The sequence below is a fragment of the Amblyraja radiata genome, chromosome 19 (genome assembly GCF_010909765.2).
Source record: "Amblyraja radiata isolate CabotCenter1 chromosome 19, sAmbRad1.1.pri, whole genome shotgun sequence".
Classification (NCBI taxonomy): Eukaryota; Metazoa; Chordata; class Chondrichthyes; order Rajiformes; family Rajidae; genus Amblyraja; species Amblyraja radiata.
Genome location: NC_045974.1, coordinates 28871804 through 28898150, shown reverse-complemented (window position 1 = coordinate 28898150; position 26347 = coordinate 28871804). Strand labels below are relative to the sequence as shown.

Here is a 26347-nt window from a genome sequence, read left to right as displayed (position 1 = left end):
CAAACAGGTGGCTAACCATTACATTTTGAAAGATATGTAGCTAATGACCATAAACACTGCACTTGCCAGCAGTGTCCACAGTCCTTAATTAATCAGCTTATTGAGAGTATCAGATCAAATTATGTCTTAAATATCCACTTAACAAATGTCTTTGTGTCCACCACGGTGCATTATATTTAAGCTGTGCAGCGGAGATGGAAATAGCATAAATGTATTACCATTTCTTATTTTTGTCTGCTTTCTTAATTAGATTTCCAATGCTCTTTAAACAATTGGTTCCAACAGATTTACTTTCTAATGTATAAATTTATATTGTGCGAAATTACGTGTAAGACCTTCAGGGAGCAAATCTTATGTTGATGTTAATGAGCTTATCTGGTATTATGTTTTTATACATGCCGCTGCGTGGAGGCAAATACTTGCCATAAAATCCTTTTACACTAATTGAGTTAATGTAGAAAAATACTTTGAGCTAAGCTGAAAAGAAAATTGAGAAAAGATGAGAGATTTCCCCCAGTAAAAGTAAAACATATGAAAGGAAAGTGAGAATCTAAAGCATCATTTCCTTTTTTATGTTGATATTATAATCAATATGTCAATGTACAATAACTATCTAATAACATTTGAAAATGCAACTTAAAATAAATGATTCTTTGATGAAATGAAAAGTTTCCAATGCTGCTGACAAACATAGTTTGATTTAGTTTAGAGATCCAGCGCAGATACGGGCCCTTCATCCCACCGAGTTGACCAGCGATCTCCATACAGTAACACTATCCTACAAACTGATAACAATTTACAATCTTTACCGAAGCCAATTAATCTACAAGCCTGTACGTCTTTGGAGTGTGGGAAGAAACCAGAGCACCCGAGGAAACCCACGCGGTCACGGGGAGAACGTACAAATTCCGCACTGACAGCGCAAAACTCAGGATCGAACCCGGTTCTCTGGTGCAATAAGGCAGAAACACAACCGCTGCACCACCATACCATTTCTCTGTTTTACCTTTTTTCGACTGGAGCACTTTAACCAGTTGCTTGTTACACATTTAAGATTGATCTTTATTTGAAAGGAAAGCAACTGGCCAGCACCAGTTTGGAATGGGTAAAAATTTATGGTCTTCACGGCAACGGCAGATCCCAAAAGTGAATGAATAATGTATGATTTTTCTGTAATAAATAAAACACTTATTTTGCCCGCTGTTTGGTAATAGGCGCTTTATGGTCTCGATGTGATTGCTATGGTGGATCCTAATCTAAAACTTTAGTTGTACGTGTTGCTGCTTTAAAAATCATGGAAATAAATGGAAAATGCAAAGTAGGTGAAATAAATAGAAACTATGCAGAGATGATCATTGTCAAAAGCTGATTGAGTACCACCATAAATAGATAGACTTTAACCCAACAGCAGTATGTATGTATGTATCTTCACTGAAATAATTTTAAAAGTTGACTCAACACCACCTATTTAAGGGCAATTGATTCGGACAATAAATGCTGGCCTTGCCGGCAATGAATAAAAAAGGTAATTTACTATATAAGCATTCTGCCTCCTTTGCTTTACAGAACAATGATTTGAGACAGAGACTGAATGATATACTGCATGTTCTGCTTAGTTTTCTGGACATAAACTTTAATGAACAGGAAACCAAGAGTGCAGATCTTTAGCCACATCTCTCTCCCATAGAACAACTCCATACTAATATCAGAAATGTGCAATCTTCCGTGTTTCTATTCTAATTCTTCTGTTTCATTGCACAGTTGAAGTTACTTTAATTAACTGGAAGTTTGTACCCCCTGCCAACAGTTTTTTTTTAAATTCCAATTGCAGGAAGTATTATGGAGAGAAGATTGGAATATACTTTGCTTGGCTTGGTTTCTACACGGGCATGTTGGCCATTGCTGGGTTTACTGGTCTCCTGTGTTTTATCTTTGGAATACTAACAATGGATCACAATACTTGGAGGTAAGAGAAAAATGTTGTTTGAACAAATAAGGTAAAAATTAGCAAAATGTTAAATGACTGTTAAAACACAAAGTATTGCGCTATAGCACCAGGATAAGCGTTCAACCAAGAAAACCAAGCCTAATGCCAAAGTAGTATCTAAACTGATTCAATTATACTTTATTGTCATATGTACCGAGGTGCAGGGAAATGCTTTGTTTTGCATACAACCCAGTAAAATGGTACAACAGACCTCACCTCGGACGTACACAAGAGTCACCAATTGGAGCTTAATTAGAAAAATAGGTGCAAGAGTAGGCCATTCGGCCCTTTGAGCCAATATGATCATGGCTGATCTTCTATAATCAGTACCCCGTTCCTGTTTCTTCCCCATATCCATTAATTCCTTTAGCCCTAAGTGCTAAATCTAACTCTCTCTTGAAAACATCCAGTGAATTAGCCTCCACTGTCTTCTATGGCAAAGAATTCCACAGATTCACAACTCTTGGTGAAGAAGTTTTTCCTCATCTCAGTCCTAAATGGCCTACCCCTTATTCTTAAACTGTGACCCTGGGTTCTGGACTTCCCCAACAACAGGAACATTTTTCCTGCATTTAGCCTGTCCAATCCTTTAAGAATTTTATGGTTCTATAAGATCCTCTCTCATCCTTCTAAATTTCAGTGAATACAAACCCAGTTGACCCATTCTTTCATCATATGTCAGTCCCGCCATTCCACAAGTGAACCTGGTGAACCTATGCTGCACTCCCTCAATAGCAATAATGTACTTCCTCAAATTAATAGACCAGAATTGCACGCAATACTCCAGGTGCGATCTCACCAGGGCTCTGTACAGCTGCAGTAGGATCTCCTTGCTCCTAAACTCAAACCCTCTCACAATGAAGGCCAACATGCCACTATCTTTCTTCACTGCCTGCATGCTTACTTTCAATGACTGATATGCAAGCACACCCAGGTCTCGTTGCACCTCCCCTTCTCCTCATCTGACTCCATTCAGATAATAATCTGCCTTCCTGTTCTTGCCACCAAAGTGGATAGCCCCACATTTATCCACATACTGCATCTGCCATGCATCTGCCCACTCACCCATCTATCCAAGTCACCCTGCAGCCTCATAGCATCCTCATCGCAGCTCACACTGCCACCCAGCTTTGTGCCATCGGCAAACTTGAAGATGTCACATTTAATTCCCTCGTATAAACCGTTAATATATATGGTAAATAACTGGGGTCCCAGCACCGAGCCTTGTGGCACCCCATTAGTCACTGCCTGCCATTCTGAAAAGGACTCGTTAATTCCTACTCTTTACTTCCTCACTGCCAACCAGTTCTCTATCCATGTCAATACCCTACCCCTAATACCATGTGCTGTAATTTTACACACTAATCTCTTGTGTGGGACCTTGTCAAAGGCTTTTTGAAAGTTCAGATACACCACATCCACTGGCTCTCCCATATCCATTCTACTTGTTACATAAAATTCCAGAAAATCAGTCAAGCATGATTTCCCCTTCATCAATCCATGCTGACTTTGGCCGGTCCTGTACAAATGCGCTGTTATAACATCTTTTACAATCGACTCAAGCATCTTCCCCACTGCCGATGTAAGGCTAACTGGTCTATAATTACCTGTTTTCTCTCTCCCTCTTTTCTTAAAAAGTGGGGTTACATCTGCCTTCAATCCCAACAGTTTACCTAACACCATTCCCTGACTAATGTAGATTCCCTTCAGTTCCTCCCTCCCACTAGATCCTCAGTCCCCTAGTATTTCTGGGAGATTTTTAGTGAAGACAGAACCAAAGTATTTGTTTAACCGTTCTGCCATTTCCTTGTTTCCCATTATAAATTCACCTGTCTCTGATTGTAAGGGACATTTGTCTTCACTAATCTTTTTCTTTTTAGATATCTGAAGAAGCTTTTGCAGTCAGTTTTTATATGCCCCGCAAGCTTTCTTTCATGATCTTTCTTCCCCCCTCTTAATTAACCCCTTTGTCCTCCTCCATTGAGTTCTAAATTTCTCCCAGTCCTCCGGTTTGCTGCTTCCTCTGGACAATTTATAAATCCTTGGATTTAACACTATTCTTGATTTACCTCGTTAGCCATGGCTGAGCCGCCTTCCCCATTTTATTTTTTTGCCAGACAGGGATGAACAATTTTCAGAGTTCATCGATGCGATCATTAAATCTTTGCCATTGCATCTCTCCCGTCAACCCTTTAAGTATAATTTGCCAGTCTATCCTTGCCGATTTCCATCTCATTTCCTTCTAAGTCTCCTTTCTTTAAATTCAGGACCCTAGTCTCTGAATTAACTGTGTCACTTTCCATCCAAATGCAGAATTCCACCATATTATGGTCACTGTTGCCCAAGGGGCTTTGCATAACAAGATCGCTAATGGGCCTGTCCCACTTAGGTGATTTTTCAGGGGACTGCCGGCGACTGTCAACTGTTGAAAAATTTGTGGTGACCATAATAACGCTGCGACTAGTTCCCAGAATGTGGGAACTCTTCACGACCATGAAGGCAACACCCCGGCAACCACCCACGAACATGTGGCGACCGCATAGTCTCCTGCAGTCACTAATAACTAATCCCATAACTAATCCTTCCTCATTACATGATACCCAGTCTAGGATGGCCTATCTTCTAGTCAGTTCTTCTACATATTGGTCAAGAGGAAAAGTAATTTTTAGGGTATGGAGGAAGAGGTTAGGAATGTACTCTGAGCAAGAGGCCTCCCACTGTGCCGTAACAATCCAATGATTTCAGGTCTCCTGAGCGTGGCTTCAGGCAAGTGTTGCAATTGTTCTTAATTTCTTAATTAAGGGCTGCACAGTGTTGTAGTGGGAGGCAACACAGTGACTCAGCCTTACAGCTGCTGCCTTAGAGCGCCAGAGACCCAGGTTCGATTCTGACTACGGGTGTTGTCTGTATAGATTTTGTACATTCTACCTGTGTCTACTTTGGTTTTCTCCGGGTGCTCCGTTTTCCTCCCATACTCCAAAGACGTACAGATTTATACGTTAATTGGCTTGGGTAAAGTTGTAAATTTTCTCTGACGTGTAGGATAGTGCTAGTGTATGGAATGATCGCTGGTCGGCATGGACTCAATAGACTGAAGGGCCTGTTTCCACACTGTATCTCTAAGATAAATTCTAAAGTCTATTTGGAGATAGGTTGAAAATCAACCAATGTAGTTTACTTTAGCAGCAGATTAAGTATATTTTTTAATTCAAAACACAAAATGTGTGCTATTTAATTATGTTGAAGTGTTACAGTACATAGTTATTAATTATTAGCAATGTCAGTATCACTTTTGTACAATACTACATTAGCTACTGTCTTTTATTATTATTTGTTGTTCAACACAGTTTAAACTTAAGAAACCTAAATGTGTGTGGAGTTGTTCTGCGATATAATAATGGAATTTTTTTGTGTTTACTCTGTTTCTGTCTTAAGTCAGGAAGTATGTGATCCTGAGATTGGAGGTCATCTCATCATGTGTCCTCAATGTGACAGAGATTGTTTCTACTGGAGACTCAATATTACATGTCAATCTTCAAGGGTATGTGCATTCATAACATCTCACATCATTTATGTATTATATGATTATATAAATATTATCATACCTCTGCATTATTGCTAAAAAGGCCAATGACCTAAATGTGGTAAAAATTTAATTTTATCCCAAAATCTTAACTTGATCTATATTAATAACTCAGTCATGAACAGCAAGATTTTCCTTCGTTTATTTGTGAATTATGGATTTGAAGACAGTTTAGTTTATTGTCACGTGTACAGAGGCACAGTGAAAAGCTTTTTGTTGCACGCTAACCAGTCGGCAGAAAGACAATGATTACAATCAATCTATTTATAGTGTATAGATACATGGTAAGGTATACATGATACATACAGTATGCAAGACCTATACTAGTTGTTGAGAAATAGCTTTTTGCTTAGTAGCCACCAAACCTCCAGTGAATAAGGAACTATTAAGTTAATGAGTTGAATTTGTTATTGAGTTATTGCAGGTTCTTTAAATGCTTTTAGGTTCAATTGTAAAGACAGCAAAAGCTAGAAAACAGAATTTATTTCAATTTAACTAAACGTAAAACTAAGCTCATTATGAGGTCAATATATTTTAGTAGGATCAAACCTTGCAAATGGATTCATGATATAAGGTTGGAGTGTGAGAATGTCAAAATATATCAGTAATTCCATTTCAGAAAAGTTCCCCCATCAGAATTAGGAGCGAAGGAGTTCTGCGCCATTGATATTTTCAATTTCTGGTGAAAGTAATGGAAGGACTTTTATAGATTGAGACACTTTCTTATCTTTATATTTTACAGGAAATACCAAATTAAAATATCTTATTTCAGTTTCAAACATAGTAGTTAGAAATGGAATAATGCATAATTAGATTTTCCTTCAAAATCTATCTCCCAGATATTCAAATACATTTTATGTCCTTTTAAGAAATGTGAGTCTATAAATTTTTTATCAGGTGCTGCCTTTTTTGTCATATCCTATGACGTATATTATTATTATATATAATTCCATAAAAGACAGGGGTAACATCTGCGTTAATGGAATTTCGGAAATGAAATGGAATATGGCATCAGAAATTATGCATGAAAGAAGAATATTCTATTAGAATGTCACAATAACCTCATCTACTGCATCCGCTGCTCTAGATGCCAGCTGATTTACATCGGTGAGACTAAGCGGAGGTTGGGCGGTGGCTCAGCACTTCAACTCCCCCTCCCATTCCCAATCCGACCTCTCTGTCCTGGGTCTCCTCCATTGCCAGAGTGAGCAACACCGGAAATTGGAGGAACAGCACCTCATATTCCGTCTGGGTAGCCTGCGGCCGGCTGGCATGAATATTGAATTCTCCCAATTTTGCTAGCCCTTGCTGTCTCCTCCCCTTCCTTAACCCTCGAGCTGTCTCCTCCCATCCCCCCGCCCTCGGGCACCTTCTCCTCTTTTTCCTTCCTTCTCCCCCCCCACCCTCTATCAGTCTGAAGAAGGGTTTCGGCCCGAAATGTCACCTATTTCCTTCGCTCCATAGATGCTGCTGCACCCGCTGAGTTTCTCCAGCATTTTTGTGTACCTTCGATTTTCCAGCATCTGCAGTTCCTTGTTGAACACATTAATGTTTCAAGTTCTGTTTACATTTAGAATACCATTGTATACAAGTTTATTGCATTTTTTTTAATGTAATCCACAGAAATTATCTATATTTGACAATTATGGAACACTGGCATATGCAGTATTTATGGCAATCTGGGGTAAGTGTATTGCAATTACTTTGCAATAGAAATAATATTAGTTAAATACATTCTAATCATTACTTTGTGCATCATCAAATGTTTGAAGAGAAAGCAAATGTTGGATTAGAATTTAGGACAATATTCAAAGGTGTTTTTTGGCATCAGTTACTATCCCAAAATACAAAAAAAAAAATTAGTGACTCATTTGCTGTGTCATACTGATGTCCATGGGACATGGACGAGCAGAAATTATTCCACCTTTCTCTGCTTCTCTTTACACCACCTTTCTTCACAAAGCAATTATACAATATTCCATTTCTTGTCATTTCAAATAACAATGGTGGAAATGTTTTTATTTTTTGAGTACGTATTATGGTCTGTTTAGAGGCTGCAATACAATCATGTTCTTGACACTTTGTGGATGTGAGTGCCCAAAACACATTACTTATGTTCTTTCTGATCCCTTTCCATCTCAAATAAACTAGATAACCAGGCGGTATGCAACATGTTATTTTAAGCCGTCAGCCACATCTCCCCGAACTTTCATCACTGAAGTAAAATCCAAATTTATGGAACCTAACTGGCTAATTTAGAACCCAATGATTAGGCTTCCTCCCTCCTTAGAACATCAATATCCTTAACCTTATATAAAGATCATGACAACTATAACTTTATTTGAGAGACTTCAGACATTGTATCTGCTACAGTGCCCTCCATAATTTTTGTGACAAACACCCATCATTTATTTATGTGCCTCTGTACTCCACAATTTGAGATTTGTAATGGAAAAAAAAATAACATGTGGTTAAAGTGCACATTGTCAGATTTTGAGACAGAGGCAGGTGAATTTATAATTGAAAACAAGGAAATGGCAAAACAGTTAGTTAGTGTCTTCCTCAGTGAAGTCAGTACCAATCTCCCAGAAATACTAGGGAACTGAGGATCTAGTGAGCGGGAGGAACTGAGACCACACCTGAAGTATATTATGTGCAATTTTGGTCTCCTAATTTGAGGAAGGACATTATTGCTATTGAGGTAGTGCAGCATAGGTTCACCAGGTTAATTCCCGGGATGGCGGGACTGACATATGAAGAAAGAATGGTTCGACTGGGCTTGTATTCACTAGAATTTAGAAGGATGAGAGGAGATCTTATAGAAACATCTAAGATTCTTAAAGGATTGGACAGGCTAGATGCAGGTAAAATGTTCCCGATGTTGGGGGAGTCCAGAACCAGGGGTCACAGTTTAAGAATAAGGGGTAGGCCATTTAGGACTGAGATGAGGAAAAGCTTTTTCACCCAGAGAGTTATGAATCTGGAATTCTCTTCCACAGAGGGCAGTGGAGGCCAATTCACTGAATGTTTTCAAGAGAGAGTTAGATTTAGCTCTTGGAGCTAAAGGAATCAAGGGATATGGGGGAAAAAGCAGGAACGGGGTACTGTTTTTAGATGATCAGCCATGATTATATTGAATGGTGGTGCTGCTCGAAGGCCCGAATGGCCTAGTCCTGCACCTATTTTTCTATGTTTCTATAAAACTGCATCATGACTTCCTGACTCTTATACTCAATGCTCCAATCTATGAAAGCAAGCATACCATATGCCTTCTTTACAACTCTATCTATTTATGTAGCCATTTTAGTGAGTTATGAACTTGGATCCCAAGGTCCCTAACCTTTGCTGATGGATTTAAATTTTGTTGCTTGAATTAGTTGCCTCCAAAGGATTATGCTGATGATTTTCGCTAATGTTTGGGTGGTTATTATAACGATAGATGATTCTTTGCAGTGACTGTCTTTTTGGAATTCTGGAAGCGTCGTCAGGCGGAATTGGAGTACGAATGGGACACTGTGGAATTAGAACAGGAAGAGCCACGCCGTGCAGAATATGAAGCAAAGTGCACAATGCGAAGGAAGAATCCAATCACACAGGTAAATTCATAGGTTCTTTAGGCCTGTCGGGCCTTGGATAGGTGGGACCAAGGTAATTCCCACAGACACTGTCTGATTTCCTACAAAAATACATTTGTTTCCTTCTGCTCTACCTACTCCTGGTAAAAAGAGAGTTATCACCAAGGAATACAATCAATTTCAAGTGTCCAAGTCTAAAATAAGTATTGATATAATCTGTCAAATAGAAATATTTAGATTTCAATTTCTTTCTGATGTGATAACTTGCATAGCAAGAAGCAAATTTTAAGCTTGCAGTTAAGCAATAAAATAGCGATGTTACAAAACTTACCTTCAGCGGCGCTGCAGTCCTGCCACTGGCCATGTGGCACCTTTGAGGGATGGGCAGTATTAAAATCCAGTTTTCTACCGCTTGTCCGAGGCGGATTTTTTCCGGCTGCTAGCTGATGCAGAAAAATCGTTCCGACTTCCATTCCCGATTTTAAAAAAAACAATTTTTAATCGCGAGACAATTTCATAATTATATTAAAATAAAAAGCGACTTCTAATGCCGTCAACACCTACAATGTGACGGATCTCAAGTACGGGGCAAAACACGGTGTAAGTCGTCTATTTTACATATAAACTTGCTTCTTGGGATGACTTTAATCAATCCTCTATAAGCGAAAATGTGATTTTGGCCCCATATGAACCGGCAGTGTTTTTCCTGCCAATATGGGGTTCAAATTCACCGCAAATGCAACGTTCCAATCGCTCACGTTCCAGAAGCGAGATGATTAAAATGCCCACCTTTTTTTTGGAGATAAGCCATCTAAATTGTCTATATTTTGTCATTCTCCCTCTCCATGATCATTATTTTTAAACTAAATATTCACAACAGTTTGAGTCGCATGTATTGTGCAAAAAACAATAATTTGATTATATATTGGATGGATGTTTTTAGATTAATTTATGGGAATTAAACTTTAAATTCCTTCCATCTGGGATATAAATTCATGACTGAGATTTAAAAATAATGTTATATTGTGAATTGTGTGAATGGGATTCGTTTGTTATTTGGATACTTAGGCTATTTAAAAAAAATATCCTTTTCTTAAGAAATGGAATCTACAGGACATTGTTAATGGGAAAGTAGTGGGCAGAAAGGCATGTCATGTGTGGTTTGAAGAGCAAAAACTTGTAGTTTACAATGCCAAAATTGAAAAGTTGAGGAAAAACAAGGTGTACAGAGTTGCTGATTGGTTACAATCTGAGGAATATGATGATGCTGCTGATTATGATATGCCAATGTACCAGCTAGCAACTGGTCTTCTCCATAAAGACTATTGCTTGAAATTGTAATGTATTTACCTATCTGTTACGGATTTACAGCATATAATACAATAATATTAAAGTTCTGATCTTGAGAATATCACATTTTTGAATTTTCAAGGCAGTTTGGGTGTTTATTACTATTTCCGCCACAACGGTCAATTTTGTAATTAACTACAATTTGGTAATTAACTAATTATATGCTTTAATTTCAGGCCATCCAAGTAAGATGTTCTATATTTGTTTCAGAATGCTTCAATCTATAATAACTGAAAATTTCATTCAGTTCTCTTGATTTTTAAGAAAGTTATGGGCTTTTGACTGTCCTTGATCACAGCTTTTGTGTTAAGTCAATGGAAAAGCAATAGGGAACAAGATGCTAATTTCCGAGTATGAAAATGGCCATAACTTTTTTAATACTGAAGATACGAAAGTTAATTAGGTGTCAAATTAAACTTCTTTTTATGCTTTATTTGATGGGATAAATTGCAGACTTGATTTTTTAAATCTCAAAATTTTGTAACGTTGCTAAATAAAAGAGACATTTTATCGATCAACTGAGAATGATCATATAAAATAATGTTGAGGTTTATCATGTATCTGGCAAATGCCATGCTAGAAACATCAATTTTAAATTTAAAAGAACTAAAAAGAAACTTAAAGAATTAACTTATGCATAATTTCATTTACAGGAAGAGGAGATGGTGCCCTATTCTGCTTGTGGAAAATGTATGAGGATATTTTGTGGTGGAACTACAGTCCTTTTCTGGGTAAGAAGCTGTAGTTGTTGTCAGCATCTTTACAATTGGTTCTTTCTTCACTTTCATTGATTGTGAGGAGCCACGAGCATTTAAATCACGTGCAGCTCAGCAAAACTATCCCATGATTAATTTTTAAAGTAGATCATTGTTTTTAAAATAACTCTTGGATAAAACCGGTAACATAGCCACAAGACCCATGATTTTTTACTTGGAGAAAATAGCCTTACAGAAGACCAAGCATATTTACTATGCTAATTATACAAACATCAGAGAGAGTAAGAGCAAAGACAATGAACTAGAGCCAGAGTTCATTATGGAGCAGAAAACCATTCACCATATTCTGGGTGATTTTCTACAGGATGAGTCTAGTGCTCTTTTCCTGTTCATTCTCGTGTATTTTAATTTTTATTTTTAGAACCTATCCTGATATTTAAGCAAATGTAGTTCCTGTTACAGCAGGCAACTATGGAAGGGTTCCTTTAAATACTTTAAAAGCAACAAATTTGCAGATGATGGAAATCTGAAATAAAACCACAAACTGTTAGGATACTCAGGCCAGTCAGCATTGGTGGGAAGAGAATCAGAATTAATGATGACCTTTTATCAGAACTGGAAAAGTGAGAATTCAGATATGTGTTCATTTATACACATGGGGGAGGGGGAGGGGGTGGAAAGAACAGAAGAATGTCTGTGATAGAGTGGAGACTACCTCTGAAATTGAAATCTGGACCAAGGCTGTGTGTGATAAGGTCTGGAACCAAGCAGTCCTGTTAAAACTCAAACAGAAGTGGAATTCTCTGCCACAGAAGGCAGTGGAGGTCAATTCACTGAATGTTTTCAAGAGAGAGTTAGATATAGCACTGAGGGTTAACGGAATCAAGGGATATCGGGAGAAAGCAATAGACAATAGGTGCAGGAGTAGGCCATTCGGCCCTTTGAGCCAGCACCGCCATTCAATGTGATCATGGCTGATCATCCCCAATTAGTACCCCGTTCCTGCTTTCTCCCCATATCCCCTGGCTCTGCTATCTTTAAGAGCCCTATCTAGCTAGCTCTCTCTTGAAAGTATCCAGAGGACCGGCCTCCACCGCCCTCTGAGGCAGCAAATTCCACTGACTCACAACTCTCTGTGTGAAAAAGCAGGAACAGCATACTGATTTTGGATGATCAGCCATGATCATATTGAATGGCTCAAAGGGTCAAATGGCCTACCCCTGCACCTATTTTCTATGTTTCTATGAGCATTTGTCAGCTAAGTAAATGCTACTAGATAATACTGCAAATGCCTTCCACCTATTTGCTGATGATCGCCATCATACTGGGTGACAATTATCCAGATTGGATTTGCCTTGCTTTTTAGGAATTGGACATACAAGGGCAATTTTCCACCTTGTTGGGTAGAGATTGGTGTTGTAACAAGACCTATGAGTGTCTCTTTAATTAAGTTACTTAAGGTTTCAATAGACCTAAATATGTTCTCCTGATGTTCTTCCAGATTTCACTAATTATTGCCTCAGTAGTTGCCATCATTGTCTATCGACTGGCTGTCTTTTTTGAATTTTCCGTCAACCTCCCTAAGGCAATGGATAATGACCTGGAGCCTCTCAAAGACTATTTAACTCCTCAGATGGCCACTACTGTCACAGCTTCTCTCATTAACTTTGTGTTCATTATGATTTTGAACATAATCTATGAAAGAGTCGCAATACTGATTACAGATTTTGGTAAGTTAATTTCCAGATACTTGTAACTGTGAATAAAAACAAAATATTTAAAAAAAAATGTATTGGACTTTTGTATTGAATGTTTTAAATGTTTTGTCTTATTTGCTGTCATTAATCAATAACATACCACCATGAATATTGCACATGTACATGGCTGGTAGTAACCTGTTATACTGTGCCTTTGTTGAAACACTGTACTGCTGTAGTCATGTTAACTTTGCATAATTTAGAATGCAAAACCAACAATTCTGCATAATTATTTTGATGATAGTTAAAATCGTGCTTTATCGACTATCAATTTGCCTTATTATCATTCTTTGGATCAGTAAACTGATACCTTTAGCAGAATTGTCATACACAAGGTAGCCAGATACAGTCTTGCAGTACTGATGTCAAGGCTACCTGTACAGTTGGATGGTAAAGTTGGATGGAAAGATGGTAGGTTTCATATTCTGGAAGGATGGAGTCAATCCAGAATTGTAGTAATTACTGAATTATTTGTCATTTTTAATGCAGAGCTTCCAAGAACCCAAACGGATTATGAAAACAGTTTGACTTTGAAGATGTTTCTCTTCCAATTCGTCAACTACTATTCCTCCTGCTTCTACATAGCTTTCTTTAAAGGCAAAATTGTAGGTTATCCGGGAGAGCCAGTTTATTGGTTGGGACGATTCAGGAATGAAGAGGTAATAAGAACTTTCACACAACAAAATGCCTTAACTGCCTTAGCTAGTATGTCGAAACATGATGTGTTTGCTATTATTATTATTATTATTTTGTATTGAGGAAACAAAAGTGTATCAGTTATGCAACTGTTCTAATATTCCATTGATCATCAATGAATAGTCCACCATAGAAGTTTGCTAGTTTGAAACATCAGTTTTACATATGTAGAAATTTTAAAAGGTATTAGTAAACAAATTACGAAGCTTTGTATAAATGCCCTTTTGATTAATAAATGTCATTGGAGTGGAATTTCTTAAGATTTGCCTGGTATGGATCATATGTCAATGTGATGATGATTAACTCCTTGGTAGTAAACCAGAACGTTATTTCACTATATCAAACTATTACTGGTTCAAGGAGAGATGCCATCTTGTCTAAGCAATCAAAGATGGGAAATGAATGCTGTCTTGGCCAACAACAAGCATATCCAGGAAATAGATAGAAAAATCGAATGTCCCACATATCATCAATGATCATTCACATATTTATACTGATAAATAATTTTAATACAAAGCATTATTTTTGGATATTGATAATATTCGTATTGCCCAATTACTGAATCAGCTCTACCTCAGAATGGTTAATTATTATTGGTTAATTAATGGAAAGAGGGGGGGGTTTTCTGCTCCAGGTAATTCTGTAAACCTGTTTGCCAATAGATTGGTTTAAACTTACTGGATTGCTGCATGTAGCTTTTTAACAACACAACAATCCTTCTCCACTTGACTTCCAAAATATTGTATTTCTGATCATGAAACATCCGAATGGACATATAATGTACACCAAAATAGACTTTTGTAACAGGGCTGTTGTGCGAATCATAAGAGTGTGTGAGAAACCTTTTTACTATGTCTCAGCTGCTAATTTTCCCCTCTGGGGAAATACACCAAGACAGAGTCAAGCTCTTCAATTAACAGCATAAACAAGATCGAGGATATGCTATATAAGGATTACTTAAACTGAATCAACTCGTTACCACAACCCATTTGTAATTAACATTATGTGCTTTCTGATTTTGATTGTATTTGTCTAATTATCTGCTTCCCTGGTTGGGTAATAAGCAACTTCGTGATATTTCAGGCAGCGTCTAAGGATGTCCTTTTTAAATAGAAACGTAGGTGCTATGATTCTATAAATAAAAGCTATGTTTCCTACACTCGCATTATATTTCTGATAATTTACTCCATTCCTTTGTCATTGGCCTTTTTCTGTCGGTAAGATATTTTGGAACATCTATAAAAGGCATAAAGTGTCTATTAATTTTCTCAAATCAGCTTAAGAAGTTAAACGTATTTTCTTTGATGACTTACATAAATATTTTTAAATATTCCTGGCAGCTGCTCAGCTTACCTCTTGGTTCAATTTACAGTGCGATCCTGGTGGCTGCCTTATAGAACTCTCAACCCAACTGCTCATAGTGATGGGAGGAAAAGCGATATGGAACAACATTCAAGAAGTTCTCATTCCGTAAGTCAATGAATTTATAGGCTCAAAGGGTGATTTTCACGTGAATAAAATATGAATTAAATAAAAATCTGCTTTAACACCCTTTATTTTAATTTCAAATATATTTAATATGCAAATTTGAGAAGCTCGGTGACAGTTTTGGTGTTGAATGTAGAAATTACCTTGCATTTTGTGCACCTCCTTCTGAGAGTTCATTCATCTCTGATAGACCCCGTATCATTCTATTTTCTATTCTGCACTCTCCAACATTGCTCCACGCTCTCCCATTTCCGGTCTCTGCTGGTTAGTGTGTTGTATTAGTACACTATAGATCAATCAAAATGTTTTAAAAGTCAAAATTTCCCTTTTCTGCAAGTGATTGATGGACAGAGGTCTTGTGCGTGGTCTGAAGTTCTAATCCCAATGTTTTCAACTGGAAGTTCTAATAGTGTGTCACTTATGACCATTTGATATTTCTAAATTCAGAAATAAAAGTTATTATTGATGGTTTTCCTTGTGGATTGTCAAACCTGCATAATGAATAACAAGTGGATTCCACAATAGGAAGCTTCCTAGTTTAATTCCTAGGGTATGAGATTTGTTGCACATTTTTGGAGCATTATTGTTGCATATAAGATCCAAATGCTTTCATGCCTTTGCAGCATGTGCCTTCATGTTGGCAGTGATATCAGCAACCTGTTGAAATATACCAGTGCAGACCTTTGGCATGCTGAAACCTAAATCCCTATGGCTTGTTGTTTTAAATCTGTACTGATTGAAACTGCCTGTAATCATCTGAAAAGTTTGACTAGTTACCAACTCCCTGCTGTTCTTTTCACAGGTGGTTAAAGAATCTCATAAGTCGTTGCAAGACTAAAAGCTCAGAGAATGTGCTCCCCAGATGGGAACAAGATTATCAGCTGCAATCCATGTCAAAGTTGGGCTTGTTTTACGAATACCTTGAAATGGGTGTGTTTTTATACGTCATATTTATGAATTACCTTCATGTTTAATTTAGTACAAATGAAATACTTTTTACATTATATTAAGCCTGTTACTCATTGAGGTATTTCACCTGCAAATTTCAATAATAATTTTCCCACATTGTTATTTGTGATAATTAGATATATTATGTAAAGCTTAAAACTGGTTCATGTGCATCGAGCATCATTGATGGGTTCTACTGGTTTGAGCCTGAGATCAAGTATCGTGTGTCGGTATAAAGGAGATGGGATTAAATAATCACAATAATGCTTATTCAAGTCAGCACCTCTATATATGAGTCAAATGAAAGCGATTCAATGCAAATGTACAAAGAATACTTAATGGAATCTTTTTAAGAGAATTTAATCTGATTGTGTAATTTATTCAATGATTCAAATGTTCTTCTGTTTCACAAGTTTCTAAAGTCTGAGGAGGTTTTATGCTTTTATATTCCCAAGTGCATGTTGAAACATCCAATCCATGATGTTCCACTCATAAACATTGATGATAGACAACTCGGGCTTGCAATTTGGCATCTAGTAGAAACCTTCAGATAGATGATGCCTCATAATTAATACACCATAAGACTTACTTTAATGATTAGTGTAGTGCCATGTTTCTGCCAGCAGATGACAACACTGATCCAAGTATAATGATTTGTAAAACTGTTCCATCAGATGTGAGAGTCATAAATGTAAGTAGCAGGTAAACAGCTACCATGCCCTTGTTGGCCATCGAGAATTCATCTATGTTAATTCCATTTCCCAACACTTGGCTTGCAGACTTCTATGCTGTGGAATTTTAAGTGCCTATCTCAATGATTCTTAAGTGCAATTAAGTTACCTGCTCCACCACCACATTCCATCCCAGACAACATCCTGGTAAATCCTCATGGCTTCACCTCCACTGCAATTACCACCTTTCTATTATGTAGCCACCCGAAAGCCGCACGGTACTTCAGCTGCAACCTAGTTTATATAATTGTAAAGTAACCTACGTCCTCTTATATTCTATGAAGACACAAGAGATTGTAGATGCTGGAATCTTGAGCAACAAACAATCTGCTGGCATCTGGGGGAGGAAAGTAATTGTCAACATTTTGGGTCAAAACCCTGCATCAGGATTTATGTTTTGTGCCATGACTAATGAAGCAAATGTCTCATGTGCCATCTTAATTGCCTTGACTGCTTGTGCTGTGGTCTTTAGATATCCTTTGTCCTGTGTTAGTCTGCTGTTATTCCCAGAAAGTCACCACTTGATCATGCTACTAAACCCTGCACCCTTGGACAACCCACAGCAATAATTCAATCCATCAATCTGCACATTGTTAGGGTGCAGACAAAAACTGAAGCACTTGCATGGGATAACTTGCAAATCCCACATATTCCAAGGATCCATATGTAAATCTTAGCTTTATTAGTCCTCCCAAAATCTATCACTCTGCTCATTTAATTATTAAGCTCCATCTACCATTTCTCTGCACATCATATCGAACGAACAATATAGTTCTTGGACAAAATCAACCCTCCTCACTATCAACAACACCACAATCTGCTTATCATCAATGAATCCTGAACATCTATACATAACTAAAACTCTGATCTTGATATCTTCCGGTTTGGCGGTCTTTCTATTTGCGTAAAAACGATTCGCGATAGCGCTACGATTTTTCGCCAGTTCACTCACCATTCTTCTATGCTGCGAATGCACCAAGTTTCGTTTCGATCGGTTGAATGTCGTAAAAGTTAGTGAGGTTTCAAAATCTTAAAAACCGCGCGTGTGCAGATCGATCCGGTCTCCTGCCAGTCAGTGGCGCGCGGATTAGTCTCATTCCCTGTCACTCCCCTGGATGGTCCGCCTCTTCCTGCACCATCGCGTCTTTACTGAGTTGAGGAAAGCCGGCGGAGGTTTCCAACCGGACTTTCGGAGGGACCCGAAGCAGCCCAGCCTCAAGCAGCCCCGCCCCAAGCAGCAGCGCAGCCCAGCGCCAGAGACCAGACCCAGCCTAGCGTGGGAGACCCAGCCCAGAGTCAGAGACCCAGCCCAGCCTGGAGTTGGAGATGTCGCCGATCGCCAAATGGAAAGCAGAGACTCTGATCCCGGCGGAGGAGAACGACCAGCGTCCGCTGTGAGTCCCCATCGCACCGCCAATTCCAGACATGACCCCTCTGGTCCCCCTCGCTGGCTCCTTCTCCCCTCCCCACACCCCCCCGACCACACACACCCCCATCCACACACACACCCATACACACCTCCCTCACATCCCCACCACACTCCCCCCCACACACCTCGCCGCCCACATACCCCCCTGCACACACCACCTGCCCCCACCCCCCCGCACACACCCCCTGCCCCCAGAACCCCCCCTCCCCCACACACCCAACCACCGCACACAAACCCGCCCCCCCCCCACACACCCGCCCCGCAGTCACCCTGTCCTCACACACCCTGCCGCCCACACACCCCCTCCCCCCACACCACACTCCTCACTCCTACACCTCCCCGTCCACACACACCCCACTTCCCTCCCCCTCCTCCCCTCTCACACGTGATGAGCCGTGCCTGCGCAGTTAGGGACTATGGGTGAGTGGTGGAATATTGCTTTGGAGGAACGGATTGCGTTGGGGGAATGGGTGAGTGGTGGAATATTGCGTTGGGGAATGGGTTCCATTGGGGGACCAAGCCTCCCGTGTGACTGGGACCCAATGGGTCCCACTTAGTCTAGTACTTCCTATTTACTGAAGAAAGGTATTGACCCAAAACGTCACCAATCCATGTGCTCCCGTGATATCGTCTAACCTGCGGAGTTACTCCAGTACTTTTATCTCTTTGTGTTTTAAACAGCATCTGCAATTCTTGGTTTCTCCTATTTACTTTTTTTCCCTTCATAATCACAAATCCAGCCTTGCACAGCAGGGCGGTAACACCCTGTGCATGTTTAATTCCCAAACTGTCCAGGTTAATCACAAATGCAAGAAATTCCTTTGCCATGAATCTGTTATTTAGGATCCAGATGATCAGAAGGTTTACTATTTCCTCTCACAGTAATTGTACATGAAATAGAGAAACAATACAAATAATTTTGGGGCATTAAGAATTCACTTTAATTTTTTGTTCATTTTACAGTGATTCAGTTTGGATTTGCCACAATCTTTGTGGCATCGTTTCCCCTGGCACCCTTACTGGCACTGATCAATAACATCATTGAAATTCGAGTAGATGCATGGAAAATAACTACTCAGTTTCGACGCATTCTTCCAGCCAAAGCACAAGACATTGGAACCTGGCTTCCAATTCTCAATGGAGTGGCTATTTTTGCTGCTGTAACAAACGTGAGTCGAGCCTTTGAGTCAGGAAAAGGTCAAGATGCGGAAATGGTGCATATGTTGACAAATTATTTTGTATTGGTATTTGCCTTACAGGAAGAGAGCAGCATAGCTAATCTTTTTGGAAAAAATAATATTGAATCTGGGATGGAAATTTGCCAAAATCCAAGTAAAATGATTGTAATGAAGAAATTAGTGGCACTAAATTCTTGGGGTGGAAGGAATTGTTACATGGGAGAAAGATTAAACAGATTGGGCTAATACTCTCAGGGTTTTGAATGAGTGGTAATCTCATTGAAATGTTCAATCTTCTTTCAGGGCTCAAGAGGGTAGAAGCAGAGATGAATTTTCCTCTGTGGTAGAACTAAGGGTCACAGTGTTTCAATAAGGAATCAGCCATTCTGGATTGAGATGAGAAGAAGCTCCCTAAATCAAACCCTCTGCTCAGCTCACTAGATGCTCAGTTGCTGGTTATGCATGAAAAAGAGGTCAATACATATTTGGATAACAAAGGAATGAAGGGACAGGTTTAGTACAAGCAAAATATCACTTCTGAATTCATGGTGGTGAAAAAGAGATGAATTGGCCATACCTGGTTCTATTTCTATTGTTCTAAAAAAGTAACCAAATCTCCATCATCATGGTTATAAAGGAAGTATATGAGAATCTTAAGATGTCCAAAGAATAATCTTCCAGAATTTAGATCAGCCAAGTTACATTCATTTGATTTAATATTTGTACCTGCGACAGCTCCAGAATGATGCAAGAGGAAATCAAGATATCTAACCTCTGGGTAAGAATCAATGATCAGTGGCGGACTGGCCAGGGTGTCAGCTTGCCCGATGGCAAGTGGGCCCGTGATGAAGTGATAGCAAGTGATGGCAAGTGGGCCCCTGTTAAATGATAGCATTGTAGTTGTGGGTGGCATTGTAGTTTGTCTCCTGGCAACCAATATTTTTAGATCCAGTCCGCCACTGTCAATGATTATGAATGAATGAATGAATACGTTTATTGGCCAAGTATGTACACATACAAGGAATTTGCCTTGGTGCTGTGCTCACAAGTAACCACATGACATACAGTAATAACAATTAAGAATGACGCATGAAACATTAAACACTAATAATGAAATATTACAGTTTAAACATGTGAATGAAATAAAATACCAGAGCAAAATGAGGCGACAGACTTTTGGTTATTGAGTAGCGCTACCACTCGTTGAAAAAAGCTGTTTTTATATCCGGCTGTGGCGGCTTTGACAGTCCCGAGTCGTCTTCCAGAGGGAAGTGCTTCAAAGAGTTTGTGGCCAGGGTGAGAGGGGTCAGAGATGATCTTACCCGCTCGCTTCCTAGCCCTTGTCGTGTACAGTTCGTCAATGGGGGGTTGCAGCCAACAACCTTCTCAGCTGATCGGACGATTTGCTGCAGCCTCCGGATGTCGTGCTTGGTGGCTGAGCCAAACCAGACCATGATAGAGACGGTGAGGACAGACTCTATGATGGCAGCAACATAGAATTGGACCATCATTGCCTGTGGCAGATTGTGTTTTCTCAGCTGCCGCAGGAAGTACATCCTCTGTTGGGCCTTTTTGACTGTGGAGTCGATGATGCCCCCCCCCCTCCATTTCAGGTCCTTGGAGATGATGGTTAAATGGCTCCGCAGATGTGACTGTAGTGATGGTGAGTGGGGGGAGGGGGAGCTCTCCTATAGTCTACAATCAATTCCACTGTCTTAAGAGCATTGCACTACAGGTTGTTACGAAGTCGCCAGGATGCCAGCTGTGTCACTTCCTGTCTGTAGGCAGTTCCTCTCCACCCTGGATCAGTCCAATCAGGGTTGCGTCATTGCGATAACACTAACACTAGCAAGTTTGTGGATGACACAAAGTTGGTGGCAGTGTGAACTGTGAACAGGTTTTTAGGAGGTTGCAGGGTGACCTGGACAGGTTGAGTGAGTGGGCAGATGCGAGGCAGATGCAGTATAACATAGATAAATGTGAGGTTATCCACTTTGGCGGCAAAAACAAGGGGGCTGTTTATTATCGCAATGAGGTTAGGTTAGGTAAGGGGGAGGTACAGTGAGACCTGGGTGTCCTTGTACACTGGTCACTGAAAGTTGGCGTGCAGGTACAGCGGGCAGTGAAGAAACCTAATGGAATGTTAAGCTTCATAACAAGAGGATTTCAGTATAGGAGTAAAGAGGTTCTTCTGCAGTTGTATAGAGCTCTGGTAAGATCACATTTCGAGTATGTTTTGGTTTCCTAATTTGAGGAAGGACATCCTTGTGATTGAGGCAGTGCAGCGTAGCTTCACGAGATTGATCCGTGGGATGGCGGGACGGTCATATGAGGAAAGATTGAAAAGACTAGGCTTGTATTCACTGGAGCTTAGAAGGATGAGGGGATCTTATAGAAACATAAAATTATAAAAGAAATAGACAAGCTAGATGCAGGAAAAATGGTCCCAATGTTGGGCGAGTCCAGAACCAGGGGCCACAGACTTAGAATAAAGGGGAGGCCATTTAAGATTGCGGTGAGAAAAAACTTTTTCACCTAGAGAGTTCTGAATTTGTGGAATTCCCTGCCACAGAGGGCCGTGGAGGCCAAATCACTGGATGGATTTAAGAGAGCGTTAGATGGAGCTCTATGGGCTTGTGGAATCAAGGGATATGAAGAGAAGGCAGGCACGGGTTATTGATTTGGGACGATCAGCCATGATCACAATGAATGTCGGTGCTGGCTCGAAGGGCCAAATGGCCTCCTCCTGCGCCTATTTTCTATGTTTCTATGATAAAGAATAGAGCGGCTAAATATTCCTTGATTTGAAGGAGACAATATGGATTTGTTACGAATAATTTATTTTTGAGTACCTTAACTTAACTTTTTTGAAAGGATGATGAAATGAATGGGCAGGGAGATGATATCTAAAATAACTTGTCAATTTCTTATAAAACAGTTAATTAAAGTAGAAACTCAAGAAATCGAAGACAGATTATTGTTCTGATTAATAAATTTACAGTGGCAAGATCACAATCACAATCACTATAATACTTTATTAGCCAAGTATGTTTTGCAACATACGAGGAATTTCATTTGCCAAGTCAGTCATACAAATAAAAAGCAACGGAACATACAAAACAGATTTTAACGTAAACATCCATCACTCCTCCACATTCCTCTCTGTGATGGAAGGTGATAAAAAGTTCAATCTCTTCCCTCTGCTCTCCCGTGGTCGGGGACTCGAGCCCTCCGTTGACGGGATGATCTTGATTCCCGTAGTCAGCAGCGGGCCCTCCGCGTGAGGCGATCTGCTCCTGCATTGGGGGGGCTGCCAATCGTACGCCGCCTCTGGTGGTGATGCAGTGAGAATTGCATATAAATACTCAAATTGTCAGGATATGAATTGTGATCATCTACAATGATTTGTGTTAATTAGTTCATAAATGATAGGAGCAGAATTAGGTCATTCGGCCCATCAAGTCTACTCTGCCATTTAACCATGGCTGATCTATCTTTCCCTCAACCCCATTCTCCTGCCTTTTCCCCATAACTCTTGACACCCGTACCAATCAAGAATCTCCTCCTTAAAAATATCCATTGACTTGCCTCCTCGGCCTTCTGTGACAATAAATTCCACAGATTCACTGCCCTCTGACTAAAGAAATTCCTCCCCACCTCTTTCCTAAAAGAACGTCCTTTAATTCTGAGGCTATGACCTTTGATCCTTGACTCTGCTACTAGAGGTAGGTTAAATGGTTCATGAGAATTACCTCCAGGGTGGATTGAAGTAAGAGAATCAAGGTGCACAGACTGGGTTACAGCGAGAGCGAGAGATCGGGGAATTAAATCAATTAGTTCTGAGAAGTAGCGTAGTCTCAATGGCCCAAATGACCTCCTCCTACCATGTTTGAGAGATAAGGAAAATGTATTTGTGCTTGTTGGGGCATCTCAAATCAGAGAATTTCAAATCTTAAAATTAAATCTAGATCATTCAGAAGTGAAATATGTAAACATTGAAACTTTTGTATTGGCAAATAATGGCAGTAGTTCAAACATTTTTACAGCATTTGATATGAGATCAATTGTTAATTTTGAATATAAGGTTAATTGTTTTCTGTGACAAGACCACAGATGGCAAGATCTCAATGAATGCTAAACCAGGCTCATGTTGGATGAGAATATGGGGGGGTGGGCTGATTAGTAAGTGTACAGATGGTACAAAAAATGCTGGAGTTGTGGATAATGAATAAAGTTGTTTAAAGATACATCTGGATAAGTATCAGCTGGAAAGTTGGATGGAGCAGTGGCAGATGGAATTTAATCCAGAAGTGCGAAGTATTGCATTTTTGGAGGTCAATTTCTGTGAGGACATATAGAGTAAATGGCAGGGACCTTGGGGACATTTGTGTGCAGAGAGAAGTTAGCAGACAAGTCTATAGTTCATTTAAAGCGTCAACACAGTTGGATGGAATAGTAAAAAGGGTATTTGGTATGCTTGCCTTTAAAGGACAAGGAGTTGAGTATAAGAGTTGCGATATCATTTTGTAGTTTACAAAATAGTGGTTGGACTGTCAAGATCACATTCAGTTCCATTTTTTGGAGAAAAACAAATAAAATGTAGAAAAGTCAAACAATGATGTTGGGGGTTATGGGTAGAAGGCTGGTGAATGGGATTGAGAGGGAAAGATAGATCAGCCATGAATGAACAGTGTAGTAGACTTGATGGGCCAAATGGCCTAATTCTGCTCCTACAAGTTATGAACATGAACTTACTGTTAAATACACTGAACAAAAGTCATGAGTTTTAAATTGTATTTACAAATGCATTTAAGACTAGGGACATACTTAAAATGTAACTCAATTTGTTCCTATTATTTTATATAGGAGATTACCAAGTTTTATAGAAAGAAATATAGGAGAGCCATTTATGTTGTATAATAGTTTTTTGCAATTTATAATTTAATATAACACTTAGCTTTTTTTTGTGTTTATAGGCATTGATCATTGCATTTACTTCTGATATGATACCGAGGCTTGTTTACTACTGGACGCTATCAGTGGTACCCTATGGAGAGTACAGCGGCCCAACGATGCGTGGTTACACCAATAGTACCCTCTCTGTTTTCAGAATCGCTGACTTCAGTAATATCAGCAAGCCCATCAACTTACCTTCTTGGTTTGACCCTGAAACGCAGACCACTTGCAGGTTGGTGCTTCCATTACAATTAAATAATTCTCCCAGAAAATTGCAGGGACAGATCTCATAGTGAATCGTCCACGTTCGCTAAAATGTGAATTAATAATTCAGTTTAGTTTAGTTTCAAGATACAGTGTGGAAACAGGCCTTTCGGGCCCACCGAGTCCGCACCGACCAGCGATCCCTGCACACTAACATTATCCTACACACTAGGGACAATTTACAATTATACCAGGCCATGATTATGGCATATGAACATAAAAATACCAGGCCATGATTATGGCATATGAACATAAAAAATTAGGAGGAGTAGTCCATTTGGCACCTCAATCCTGCTTTGCATCTCAATATGACCATGGCTGGCTTGCCTCAGTTCTGATCTACTCTGGCAGGAAGGAAACTGTTCAAGAGAAACCGAGTGGCAGATAGAGTTTAAAAGAGGTATGTGAAGGAATATGCTTGCAAGAATCAGAGGTAATCACAGTGTAGTTCAAAATTCAAGGGAAGATTAGTGGTGGATCAGAGGTTCTATATTAGTGATGGGGGGACGAGGGTTGAAGGAAGATCATGAAAAGTTTGGGATGTTTCCAGATAAGCATCTTTCACTTAAAGCAAACATTTCTGAGCCCCATGATAGTTTTGTAAATGTATTTGCCTAATAGATTTAGCTTTTCTATCTTCTTATTTTCCAATGCCCCAAAATCTGGACATAATCTTGGTAGGTATAGGGGTAATTGCAAAGAGAATAAAAAAGAATACAGAACACAGTACATGGTAGAGATTGAGGGGTTTTGGTACATAGTTCCTTGAAAGTGGTGAACAGGTGGAGGTAGTGTGAACAAGGTGTTTGGCACACAAGCCTTTAATCAGGGTATCAAGTGCAGGAGTTGAGACATCATTTTACAGCTGTACAGATCTTGGTAAAGCCATGTTTGGAGTACCACATATATATCTGGTCACCCTACTATAGGAAGGATGTCATTAAACTGGAAAGGGTGTAAAAAAGAATTAAGAGGATATTACCAGGCATTGAGATTTTGAGCTATAAGGAGAACCTGGATATAATCAGGTATTCGTGGCAGAGAACCTACTCCAACCATGTGAATTTAGCAGGTAGTCAACTACCTTGGGCAGTAAGCAGATAAGTGGTAATTTCGAGTCATTATTTTCTTTGAGCTTTTCAACAGCTATAATGGGAGGGAAATGTATATTTCCTTGTATATTATATATTGACTCTAAATGGAGTCAAGTTGAGAAAAGGGGAAGTACAACGGGATCTGGGGGCCTTGTTCATCAGTCACTGAAAGTAAGCATGCAGGTACAGCAGGCAGTGAAGAAAGCAAATAGCATGTTTGCCTTCATAACAAGATGAGTTGAGTACAGGAGCAAAGAGATAATTCTGCAGTTGTATAGGGCCCTAGTGAGACCAAAGCTGGAGTATTGTGTGCAGTTTTGGTCTCGCAATTTGAGGAAGGACATTCTTGCTATTGAGGGAGTAGGTTCACCAGGTTAATTCCCGGGATGGCGGGACTGTCATATGTTGATAGAATGGAGCTGCCAGGCTAAATTCTAGAATTTAGAAGGATGGCCATGAGTGATGCATCCTAGTTTGTCAAATGTCATATGGAGGACAGGCTGTTGCCCATGCAGCAAGTCCTCCCTCTCCACGTCGCTGATCGATCCAGAGGAACAGCTGGGCTGTTACAGTTTGGCACCAGCACCGTCGCAGG

General features: G+C 39.6%; 1 protein-coding gene across 2 annotated transcripts in view; it reads left to right on the top strand.

The window, feature by feature from the left end:
- Positions 1 to 26347, top strand: part of ano6 (anoctamin 6) — a 99350-nt gene that overhangs the window by 62597 nt on the left and 10406 nt on the right. For both annotated transcript variants that reach the window (XM_033038134.1, XM_033038135.1), the window contains 11 exons: positions 1832 to 1966; positions 5423 to 5528; positions 7194 to 7254; positions 9024 to 9166; positions 11149 to 11226; positions 12713 to 12941; positions 13458 to 13627; positions 15037 to 15134; positions 15955 to 16082; positions 19224 to 19429; positions 24415 to 24626. In XM_033038134.1, coding sequence (XP_032894025.1) covers positions 1832 to 1966; positions 5423 to 5528; positions 7194 to 7254; positions 9024 to 9166; positions 11149 to 11226; positions 12713 to 12941; positions 13458 to 13627; positions 15037 to 15134; positions 15955 to 16082; positions 19224 to 19429; positions 24415 to 24626 — 1566 coding nt within the window. The remainder of the gene's footprint in view (positions 1 to 1831; positions 1967 to 5422; positions 5529 to 7193; positions 7255 to 9023; positions 9167 to 11148; positions 11227 to 12712; positions 12942 to 13457; positions 13628 to 15036; positions 15135 to 15954; positions 16083 to 19223; positions 19430 to 24414; positions 24627 to 26347) is intronic.